The following is a 12,682-nucleotide window of genomic DNA, read 5'->3' as shown; positions in this document are numbered from 1 at the left end:
ACATTTAGAGAGTGAAATGTGTTTAAGAAATGTTACCTGTGTTTGGTAAAATTAAATTTAACCATGCAGATATGAGATAACCTTACAAGTAAAGCTCAAAAATGATTCATTGATTTGCCCTAATGACTTTGTTTAATGGACAATAATAATTGAGCTCTGTGTACCATGGAAGTCTTCTTAACTTCAATCTAGCTAATTATCAACTGGAATATTTTCAATCTTTTGAGAACAGAATAGTTTCACCTTCTTAATTGTATATATTTCTTAATTTTTGACAGCTTTTACATACAATATTAAAGCTAAAGATTGCAAAGTACACTTCTCAGTGTGAAAAATTATACCATTTAACATTAAGATGACACAAGCATGTGAGTGGCTTGGCAGAAATTCAGTGTGGCACAAGGAAAAAGTCCAGTTACTCACCACCAATTTATAAGTACTTAGTTATATAAAGTCATGAGCAGTCAAAATGGAAGTTGCTAAATCTTTTCAATTAGCACTTATTAAACAAATGAGGAATTAATTATTTTTCTTTATTATTGCTGATTTCTTCATTACTATTATTATATCCTTAAAGCCCATTGTCACATTGGAAACTGTGAATTTTGCTTACAATGTTCCCAAACCATCTCACTTGAATGATACCAGAATTATTTTATGTCTAGCACTTTATTAAATACAAATTAATTATAAAATATAAAAGCTGGCCATAGAGTAAGGCCATAGGTCTGGTATTTTCTGAGCTTTGAGAGACATGATTGTGTTTTTAGTTAATTTTTTGCATTGCTGTCTAAATAGGTTTCAAACAAAAAGACAACACCTTGATCACTAATATTGACAAATTTAAAATGGGTAAGATTCAGTGTACTCGTCACACAAGGTCTAAATTAGTTATCTTTGTTCAAAGTCAGGATCAACCCTGATTCAGAAGCAGTGTGAAAATACCTGGGAAACAGAAAAATGAAGCACATGGAGTGCTTGTCCAGTGAGATGTCAAGATGTTTTATGAAGCAGCTGGAGAGACTTTTGTACCACTGGCAATTGTCAAAAATTGAGAAAGTAAGTCTATTCTATCTGTTCAAACATTAATATTTAATTGCTTCAAGTTCTGTAAGTACTTATATGCATTATACACTGCTGGATACAGTAACTGGACATTCCATTGGTTAGCGCAAACAGCAAACCATCTATAACCTACAATCAGTGATTAGTAGATGTTGGATAAATGTTCTTGATAGGGACAGTTCAGATTGCATGACTATAAAAATTTAACATACTTTGTGACACCTTTTTGAGTTGTTTTAAAACAACTTCCCATAAATTTGTTCGGCCAAGCTGTTAGAGTTGAATTTTAAAAGGCTAGTCACTTCACATGCTCAAACTTATTGAAGAACCGTGCATATTAACTCTATTTTCATTTTATCGTGGTTATGTTCAATCAAGCTCAGGAAATTCTACTCTTCTCCTGTTCCATTAATTCTGGTCAATTTATATAATCCATTTTCAATGGAATTCATTTTCATTTTTTCTTGACACACTTTCATTAGTTAATGGCTATTTAATTCCCTCCCTTCTTCCCAAGGAAAGTGCGCCGTATAGTACATGTTTCTAGGTTATAAATACGTGTCTGATTGCTCCATAATTTAAATGTAATAACTGTTATGTCAAGTATAACTTTAATATTCATATTACATTCTCAAAGGAAAGGATGTGAATATTCATTCTCTTACTGCATTGCTGTAATAGCTGTCAGGAAATGAGTCAGAATCTGATTTCTAATTGTTTCTATTGATTCTGAACATTTACAATGCAGCAAACAGTTTGTCTTTGTGATTTCATCTTAACTATCTGCAATCTGACAATATTACCATTAAGAAATATTATTGACACCTTCATGCCGTAAGCAAGTGATTAAACAGCTCCCACATATCACCCATATTATGATCCTATTTTCAGAATAACATTATTCATGCAAACCCGAGTATAAAATTTGAATGCCTCGAGAAAACTAAAATAATTGGTGTGAAAGCACCCTCAAAATAAAAAAATGGTGCACTTCATCTTTGAAAATTTGGCATAAGAACAATTTGATTAATTGTAAGAAACACCATTTAAGGAATAATACTAATGCAGCTACCATTTTGCTAATCTTTCCAAATATTGAAATGCTATACTTTAGAAAAATCCATTGTTCTTGGAATATTTGAAATGTCAAAGTTTCATTTTACTATTTACAAATAAATGTACCATTGTTTCTTTTGCTTTATTTGCTTTATTGCCTTAATTATTTTAACAATGCAAATAAGAGATGATCCTTACTAAATCACCCCTGCATAACATGGTTTATGAGTGTTAAACTGCAGATATTCCCACCCCCACCAGACAATCCGTTCCCCACCAATTTACTGCACTCAAAACCATCAGCTTGGGGAAATGATATCCAAGCATTTGGAATGGGCATCATTCACCTTATCTTTTGACCTTGACATGAATAAATTTCTATTCCAGCTGTGTATCTGTGACTGCAAGACCCTACATTCCCTTTGAATATATTTAATTTCATAGATATTTGTTCTAGGTTTGCTTTCTGGCAACAGTTTATACTCAGCAATTAACAATGGGAATCCAACAAGCATCTATCCAATCTAATCATGCCTCCATTTCAGTACACCCATTCACCTAGTTCAATTATGTTTCTCTGGCAATTCCTCTCTATTGCATTAGCCTCATTTACTGCCTTTATTCATGAATGCTGAGAAGACGAATTACTTAATAAAATTCCTCAATATGGCAACATATGCAGATTATCAAGTAATTTTACCTCAGAAAGTCACATTTTATATTCATTTATGGTACCTTTTTTTAGAAATTTAAAAGCCATTAATTTTTAAAAATTAAAAGGGTTAACTTAATAATTCTACTTTTTTAGTTAACTGAGCAGATTATTCACTAAATATTTGTCTTCAACTCTGACCATTTGTGGAGATTTCATCTTAATTTTGCTTTACTCAATGTACAATAATCTAAAAATTGAGTTGTACTTATATTCCATTTTCTCATTAATAACACAGTGGGCATGCCTTGTTAACTGTATCTGTAGTTCATACAGAATTCATTATTGATCCTTTCTCTCATCCAAAACTTACTAAGCCTTGGGGTAGAGTGAAAAGATAAATGAGTTGATCTATTGCAGACGGTTACTTCTCTGTGAATTAATCAGTCTATTTATCTAGAGATAAGTTGTGAAGGTTCCACAAATGAACGGGTATTCCTCTATATTTCTAAAACAAGTTTAAGCAAGAAAAATAATACATGAAATTGCAATAACAGAATCTCCCATTAGTCCGTGGTATTAATGCTCACAAGACCTAGAACTGCAAACTTAAAATAAAATTGAAGTGCAATTTGAAGAAAATAGTGAGATACAAAGTGAAATCTTTTTAAAATCAGTTTCTTTAAATATTCAATATAATTGAAGTTCATATTGAGTCTTTATAAATTCTAGATTACTCGGGTGATTAATAATGAAAGTTCACCCCATTAACTAACCATCCTTTGAGGTTATCAATATGTTCAGTGCTGACCAAAACAATTAATTTGTAAGACTTTGATGTCTATTTGTGAAAGTGCTTGACATGTCAATTTTGCCTCCACAGAACTGAAAAGCCAGCAACTTCAGCCAAAGATGTGTGCAACTTCACCCCTTACCTCAGTGCAGCGAAACACTCTGATGGAATTGGTTAGGCTCTCCACGTCTCACATGATGGAACGAAAGAAACCGGGAGTCAAACAATTACATTTCCTTGGGTTCAGTATTAGTTTGCTAATCTGTTAAATTTGCACTTAAGAGCCTTAGATTTAACTCTTTTTGGAGGTGGGAAAGGTGGAAGGAAGAAATTATTTTTTGACTAGGACAAATAATCTATTAAAACCCTGTTACACACTCCCAAATCACAACCGTCGTTAAGTCAAAAGATTTGAATTAAGTGTGAGAGTCATACCTAAATTAACAAATAAAACAATATAAATTGACAAATATGACCGATCTTAATCTATTACCAAACAAGGCGAGGTCGGTCCTCAGACCGAGGTAGATGAAATAACAATTATCCACCTATTGGTTTTAAACTTCTGCATTTTTTTAAAAAAGTGTTCTTTGCTCAATAAATCACGCTAGACTCGTACCACACGCAAACGCCACAAGCAAAAGAGACCCAAGATTAAAGCTTTACAGCCGCGGTATGCCGGAGAAAAGGCAGAACACCGTCGTGTATGTATGATCACTCTATCCGGATAATCACTTTGCTACAGTATCTTTTAATAACATTTGCTTATGTTAAAACTATGTTCGGGGACTTGATGAATCAAGATCGGCAACAGCTGAAAGCCTCCATACACTTTAGTCTCCAGATATTGCGAGTGTATGATCTGCGCACGAAAATAAAAATCAATATCGAATCGACAAAATAAATGAGACAGTAAAGGGTGTGATGTATTTTTCTAGTAGGTCGTCTCATGCTCAGATTCATGTTTCAATGTCTTTAGAAGGCAAATTATAAACAAGACTCAGCCTTTATGAAGCTCCGCATTCTCTCTTTGTGCCCGACTTACCGTCCACAGCCATTGCGTTGAATGCTGCCAGTCTATAAGGTTGCCATCCTGATCGGGCGCTCGATGTGTCGGCTGCAGAATCACTGGATGCTGCCGGACAGTAACAGGATGTTTTCAGCTCATGCACTCTCTCCCATCGCCTCCAGGCCACCGGAAATACGCCCGGAGCCTCCTTTCAAACTGCTGAATTTGGGACAATCCACACACACAAAAAAAACGCCCGATTCTCAACGTCACATCGGCTGCGATGTGAAAGGATTCTTTTGTGAGAGAGAATCTTCTGAAGAGACAGTAAATTAACAGCAAAGGTGACCTGATCGATGCCGACAATCCTTAAAATGCAGGTCACAACTTGTATCGCTGGAAGAATGGGTTCTGGTATTTCCCTACCTGTGCAGCATCAGAAGGCGAGGTGGCAGAGAACAAAGACAGCCGGGCTCTCAGCAATTTATTGATGCCTATTCGCGGAATTGGACCAACTTTCAAAGCACCATCGGAAACGCAGAAAGTTATTTTTCATAATAATCAAAAATATTCCTTAGCTCCAACCGATCGAGACTAAAAAGACAAACACACATATTCTTGCTTTATACAGTTAGGTCGCATTAACTATTATTCATTACCTTTATACCATTCATTTTATGCAACTGATTCTTCGTACATTTTTACCAAGAAGGGTTCATTTGAATCAATAACTCCTCGTCCCATCCCCTTCATGTTTCTGTTTGTAGGATCCTCAAATTGACTATTGAAATAAACATGCATACTGACAGCATGAAGGTAACGTCAATACAAGCCTTGTGGTGATTTACACACACTCAACTTTAAAATAACTGAGCTGGTAAATATTATACAAATATGTTAGAATGAGCATAAGAAGCTCAAAAATTGGTCTTTACTAACTTTCTGAATTATTCAATTTAGATGTTTTTCCCTCCCAATTGTTTTTCTCTCTCATTTGGACCCCATACTTGCCTTAACAGTTGAAGAAAAGGTTCCCATTTGGAAGCTGACCTTGTGTTAGATTAGAGTATCTTTTCTTGGTAACCCTTGCGCAGTGGCTCCCTATAGTCTGCCACTACCCCTTTCATTTTCACAATCATTATTATCATGCTTTTCTTTATAAATGCAATTGTCAACTCTTTCCATTTTCCTAATTTTAATTTTCTTTGACTCCAAAAACCTCCTGTTTGATATCCACCTTCCCAACAACAGTCTGGTCTGGCTTCCTACTTGCTTATATCTTGTAACCTTTTCTAACTTTCCTTTCATTTAGATCAGCTTTTCCACCAACAATATCATTACCCCAATGATTGCTTCAAATTGTCCCAGTTCTCAATGATGTGCATGCAAAAATACTTTGCCTTCAAGTACTTTCATCATCTTTCTCTGCTTTAATTCTGAATGTCACTTATCTGATCTTCCAATTCTAGCTTGTGCATTTCCTTCAATTTCATGTCAGTTTCACCATGTAACACCCCTGCCATAACTTTTATCTGTTCACAAATCACTTTACCTTAGAATGTATTTTTACAGTCTCCTCTCTTAAGTGTTCCATCTAGGTTCAGCATTTACTGATTTATTCCTTTCAAATGTTTCTTTCATTGATGGATATGATAACTTGGGATACAAAAATGTCTACATCATGTAAGTTGTTCCTGTTCAAAAGCAGGTTCAGCTGGGTTGATTAAAGCACATCTTAAAGAGTAAACATGATTCTTTTTCTAGCACTTTATCACCTTGCCTTGATGACCTAAGGTACTTTGCAGTCAAGAATAACATTTTAAGTGACGTTACGGTTATCGAGGCTCTAAAAGGGCAAAGGATGGGACAAACTTCATGTTTAATCACAAAGTTAATGCAAACAAAATAGGTTTATAGATAAATTGTTTAAAATATTATTAAGTTACAAAACTGGACGACCATGCTGCTGCAAGTGAGTTTTTCATTGCACCTGTGCACACGTACTTTTTCATGTGACAATAAACTCGAATTTTACTTTAATGATCGCATAGTATTCCAATGAACTGCCTTCATAGACTACTTGTTGTGCAATGTTATTAATGTTTTTATATAGATACTATGGATATATAGTAATAAATTAATAGTGAGGAATTTTGATTCCTCATTATTAATGTGTCAATGCTAATGAAATTCCTTAATTATATACAAGATATACCATTATTTTCCAATATGTATTATCGAAAGCATTTCAAGTCTACTGCCAGCTTTTATACAGTAAACAAAAATCTTTACTGGGACTTGCTTTTTCTTTAATTATAGGGAACAGTATAGTTATTCTGAAGTTAACAACCATTTGTGGTAGGTGTAAAGCATTGATGCATTTCTACAATACTCAGAGCAATGGTGGAAAAGAATGGAGCTAAGAATGATCAAAGAAGCTTGTTGGGAGGTTAATTATTATTGTCTTTCCCTGAGCATCTCCACCCTTCATTTCAAACCTAATTTTGCAACCTTTCCTAAGGTAATATAGATTTTTCTTGGAAATTGTGCATGGTAAAACAAGTTTGGCTTTTTAAGATTCAACATATTTTTCCTTGTTTGGTTTAATTACATCTATCCAGTGCAGATTTAGTTATCAAAATTTGTGGCTTTACTCTTAAGTTTCAAACCAGACGTTGAATTAACAAACTTCCTGTAAATATAAAGTATCTGCTCTAACAGTGCACCACATTCTAAATTTTCCCAGTCACAAGCAACTTGGCAGTCATGGTCCTATCCAGTTAATGTTATACCTTTATACATATATTTACACATATGGTTGTAACAAAGCATTTTGGCAATGTGATTTTACGGTTGTCTTCTGATATCAATAAGTGTGTATATCCATGTATTTCATGAATCAGGTCCCATTGTTGTTTTTATGGACAAATTATCAACACCTGATAATGGAAAGCTTAAATAAGTATTTTAATACTTAAATGAAAATGGTAGACTTTCATTGATAGTGGCAACATAAATTACTGAAAAAAAATCAATATTTTTTTGAAATGATTGTGTAAGTCCCATCTTAGACCCACTGTTTCTTAAGCTAATTGAACTAACTGAATTGGGACACGTTTGCATTTGAACTCACTATTCTGTTTTAAAGAGGAAAAAAAGAATCAGGCCAATATCCTGCTTCTGATAATTAAATGGTGACTAATGCTGTAAAATATCTGTACAGTATGTGCATGCCAGATAATACCATCACTCTGTCTAAACAGACTAGCTTGTTTATATACAGGGTTTATTACTCTCTTTATTTCATGCTTTATAGTGAAATGTTAGCATCCTTTCCATACTGTGTACAAAAAAAAAACTTTGAGCTATGGCAACAAAGAAATGAAGCATAAATTTTTATTAGCTGTGATCAAAATCCAATGACTTATTAATATAAACATTAAATAGCAAAAAAATTGTGATTTGAATATTCAGTTTTTGGCAGGTTGGGGGAACCATCTTTCACCTTCCTACAACCCTTGATGTTTAATGGACTCCCAATTACTTGTACATTTGCTGATTGATTTATGGATTGTTGGTTGGAATAAGGTACCTTTTCATATTTTTCAAGTTCTTGTGGTAGTTTTTGAACACCATGGGGAATGATGTTACAGAACGGAGGATTATGTATCTATGCTTCAAAGATTCAGTGGAACACTGAGGTTCCTTGCCATGAATGCTTTGATTACCATTCCTCCTAAAGTATAGCATGGCAGTGAGAATTAGAAGGTCAAAAAAGCTTGTCACTCCCACAGAAGGTGGAAAGAAGCACACACAGGAGGAAGCAAAGGTCTTCGGGGAATAATTCTCACATGAGCACCTCAGCAGTTTGCAATTCTTGGAAAGATGGAGGTAACAGAAACAAACTTCATGCAGGAATTACAACTCGAGCCACAGAGTAGGGCCAGAACCTTGTGGCTAGCAGTTGTTAAGGTCAGATTGGCCATCAAGTTTTCCATTGCTAACATTTTTCAGATGGACTGTGAATCATAAGGCTTGCCATGGATGCAGAGTACCATTGATTGCATTCATTGAGGATGCCACATCTGTACCAAAACTAAAAGGAGTTTTGGTCCCCATATGAACAGCTGGTATGTGACCATAATTACCAGTGCATCTTGATGGTCATTAGCCAGTGTCTATGCAGCAATATCATGCTTTTATTTTGCCCCAGTCTGCTGTGTCTTCCATTTATGATGCAACATAGCAAGCCAAAGGCTGGTTACTGCGAGATGATATCCAGTGTACAATCCACCCATACAAAGACAACATGTCTATAACAAAAGTCATGCTACCGACCCTATTGTTGTAAAGCAGTCCATCGGCATCTTAACCAACTCTTTTGTTGTCTGGACTATACCAGAGAAGCTTTGCTGTATACAGCAGAGCAGGTATCAGAATCTGGTGTTGTTAAATCTGTGCTGCAAAACTTCACAAGCTGCGGGCTCTGTCTTTGCCAGGAGCTGCTGCTGAACGAGAAGACAAAGAGGAAAAGGAGGAAGAAGAAAAGGGAGAGGAAAAGAATGAGAATGATGAGGGAGTAAAGGAAAAGGAAAAACAAAAGAAAGGAAGGAAGTAAACAACATAGGAAGTCTCTTTCTGCCAGTCTGTCAGGTAACAGGTGATCAGTCTGTGCTTTCAATGTATATGATCCCAATTACTCATCCACAGCAATTTCCATCTTTGTTGATCATTTCAAGTGTCCATTTCAACACAATGACAGAATGTGCCAACATCAAATCAACATATCATAGAGCATAGAACAGTACAGCACAGAACAGGCCCTTCAGCACACAATGTTGTGCCAATATGGCTATTCCCTTCTGTCTACAGAATGCCCATATCCCTCTATTTTCCTCTCATTCATGTGCCCATCCAAGCCCTTCTTGAAAGCCCCCAATGAGTTTGCCTCCACCACCCTATCAGGCAATGCATTCCAGGCATCCACCACCCTCAGTAAAAAACGTACCCCTCACGTCTGTTCTGAACCTACCCCCCTCACCTTAAGTGCATGCCCCCTGGTATTGGATCGCTCAATAATAGGAAAAAGATATTGCTTGTCCACCCTATCTATGCCCCTCATAATTTTATACATCTCCAACAGATCACCCCTCAGCCTCCACCGCTCCAGAGAAAAGAGCCTAGGTTTATCCAGCCTCTCTTGATAGTACATGCCCTCTAATCCATGCAGCATCTGAGTAGACCTCCTCTGCACCCTCTCTAAAGCCTCAACACCCTTCCTATAGTGAGGTGACCAGAACTGCACACAATACTCTAAATGCGGCCTAACCAGAGTTCTATAGAGATGCATCATAACTTCTTGACTCCTATACTTAATATCTCGATTAATAAACGCAAGTATTCCATAAGCCTTCTAAATCACCATGTCTACCTGTGTAGCCACTTTCAATGAGTCATGGACTTGCACCCCAAGGTCTCTCTGCTCTTCAACACTGCTAAGGGTCTTGACCTTAAGAGTGTACTCTCTCTTGACATAAGTCCTACCAAGGTGCAACACCTCACATTTATCCGGGTTTATCTCCATCTGCCATTTCTCTGCCCACATCTGCAGCTGATCTATATCACGCTGTACCCGTCGCCAGTCTTCTACACTATTCACTACTCCACCAATCTTGGTATCGTCTGCAAACTTACTAACCCATCCATCAACATACTCATCCAGGTCATTTATGTACATCACAGACAGCAGAGGTCCCAGCACAGATCACTGCGGAACATCACTAGTCACAGGTCTCCAGCCTGAATAAGTCCCTTCAACCACCACCCTTTGTCTTCTACGGGCAAGCCAGTTCTGGATCCACACAGCCAATTCTCCACTGACCCCATGCATCTGAACTTTCTTGATTAACCGATTATGTGGGATCTTCCAAACGCCTTACGGAAGTCCATATAGATGACATCTACAGTTCTACCTTCATCAATCTCTCTCGTCACCCTGTCAAAAAACTCAACCAGGTTATTAAGACATGACTTGGCCCACACAAAGACATGCTGGGTTTCCCTAATCAAGTCATTGGATTCCAGATGCTCGTATATCCTATCTCTAAGAACTTTCTCCAGCAATTTCCCTGCCACTGACGTGAGACTCACTGGTCTATAGCTCTCTGGATTTTCCCTTGTTCCTTTCTTAAATAGAGGAACAACGTTAGCCACTCGCCAGTCATCCGGGACCTCACCTGTGGTCAAAGAGGATACAAAGATACTGGTCAAGGCCCCAGCAATTTCCTCTCTCGCCTCCCTCAGTAACCTGGGGTATATCCCATCAGGCCCCGGGGACTTATCCACCTACTTCCTCCTTGACCTCTAAATGCCCTAACATGTTTCCACCCTGTTCCAATACTGAAGAGAAATACTCATTCAGAACCTCACCCACATCCTCTGCATCCAAACATAGATTCCCTTCTTTATCCTTAAGTGGTCCTACCCTTTCCCTCGGTATCATCTTATTCCTGACGTAGGTCTAGAATGCCTTTGGAATCTCCTTAATCCTACTTACTAAGGAATTTTCATGGTCCCTCCTGGCTTTCCTAAATCCTTTCTTGAGTTCATTTCTAGCTTCTCTATAGTCCTCACATGCTCTGTCTGATCCTAACTTCCAAAGATCTACATATTTGTCCTTTTTCTTCTTGACTAAGTTCATTACTTCTCTGGACATCCATGGTTCCCTTATTTTCCCATTCATGCCCTTCCTTCTAATCAGGACATACCTGTCCTGTACTCTGTGTATTTGATCCTTAAACACTTCCCACATGTTTGACGTGGACCTGCCAGCAAAAAGGTTTTACCACTATACTCTACCTAGTTCCTGCCCTATGCCTTCATAATTAGCCCTGATCAATTTAAAACCCTCCTACTAGCCCCATACCTAGCCTTATCTATAGCTATCCTGAAAGTTAATCTGTGGTCACTGTTCCCCAATTGCTCACCCACTGATAGGTGAGCCACCTGGCCAGGCTCATTACCCAACACCAGGTCCAGAATAGCCTCTCCCCTTGTTAGACTGTCAACATATTGATTTAGGAACCCCTCCTGGATACACCTAACAAATTCTGCCCCATCTAACCCCCTTGCACTAAAAAGGTCCCAATTTATATAAGGGAAGTTGAAGTCTCCCATGACTACAACCCTGTAATTTTTACACATTTCCCTAATCTGTTTGCATATCTGTTCCTCAATGTCCCGGTGGCTATTGGGAGGTCTGTAATGCACCCCCAAGAGAGTGGTTGCACCCTTCCTATTCCTGAGTTCTACCCATATAGACTCTGTATCCGAGCCCTCCATTATGTCTCCCCGGAGTGCAGCTGATATGTTATCTCCAATTAGTATTGCAACTCCTCCCCCTCTTTTACCCCCCTCTCTATTCTTCCTAAAACTTCAAAACCCTGGTACATCAATCACCCATTCCTGTCCCTCCCTCAACCATGTCTCTGTAATGGCCACAACATCGTAGTTCCATGTACTGATCCATGCTTTAAGTTCATCACTCTTGTCCATAATACTCCGAGCATTAAAGTACAAACAGTTCAAATCATTCGTCCCATCACATCTGTTATCAGGAATCTGCCTAATACTACATTCCCTAACATCACCCCTCCTGCCAGTTCCCTCACTGACCTGTCTTTCCAGTTCCCATCCTCCCTACGAAGCTAGCTTAAACATTTCCCAGAAGCATTAACAAACCTCCCTGCCAGGATATTGGTTCCCCTCCAGTTTAGGTGCAACCCATCCCTCTTGTACAGGTCACGCCTTCCCCAGTATAGGTTCCAATGATCCAAGAACTTGAAACCCTGCCCCCTGCACCATCTCCCCTATCAAGCTACATAGATTCACTCAACAATGACAAAAATTAGAGACTTCAGTCATCACCCTTGTAAGGACTTTAGAAGATAAATACAGTGGAAGTTGTAGGGCATGTGGTGCCAACAGCCTGCCCAACTGATCCTGTACCTCAGGCACTTTGCTGCTTGATTTCCATATTCCTTAGTGTACAAAATTTTATTAATCTAATTCTTGAATTTGTTCAGCAATTGAGCAAGCACAGTGTGCA

At 37.8% G+C, this 12,682-nt stretch overlaps 1 protein-coding gene across 2 annotated transcripts in view; it reads right to left on the bottom strand.

The window, feature by feature from the left end:
* The window catches only part of LOC127578793 (sterile alpha motif domain-containing protein 10-like), a 79,545-nt gene extending 74,621 nt beyond the window's left edge, over positions 1-4,924 (bottom strand). For both annotated transcript variants that reach the window (XM_052031246.1, XM_052031247.1), the window contains exon 1: positions 4,612-4,924. In XM_052031246.1, the coding sequence (XP_051887206.1) occupies positions 4,612-4,624 (13 nt within the window). In that variant the 5' untranslated portion in view covers positions 4,625-4,924. The remainder of the gene's footprint in view (positions 1-4,611) is intronic.
* Positions 4,925-12,682: the final 7,758 nt, after the last annotated feature.

The sequence above is a fragment of the Pristis pectinata genome, chromosome 16 (genome assembly GCF_009764475.1).
Source record: "Pristis pectinata isolate sPriPec2 chromosome 16, sPriPec2.1.pri, whole genome shotgun sequence".
NCBI lineage: Eukaryota > Metazoa > Chordata > Chondrichthyes > Rhinopristiformes > Pristidae > Pristis > Pristis pectinata.
The sequence above is the reverse complement of the archived record's forward strand: the minus strand, read 5'-3'. Positions and strand labels throughout refer to the sequence as shown.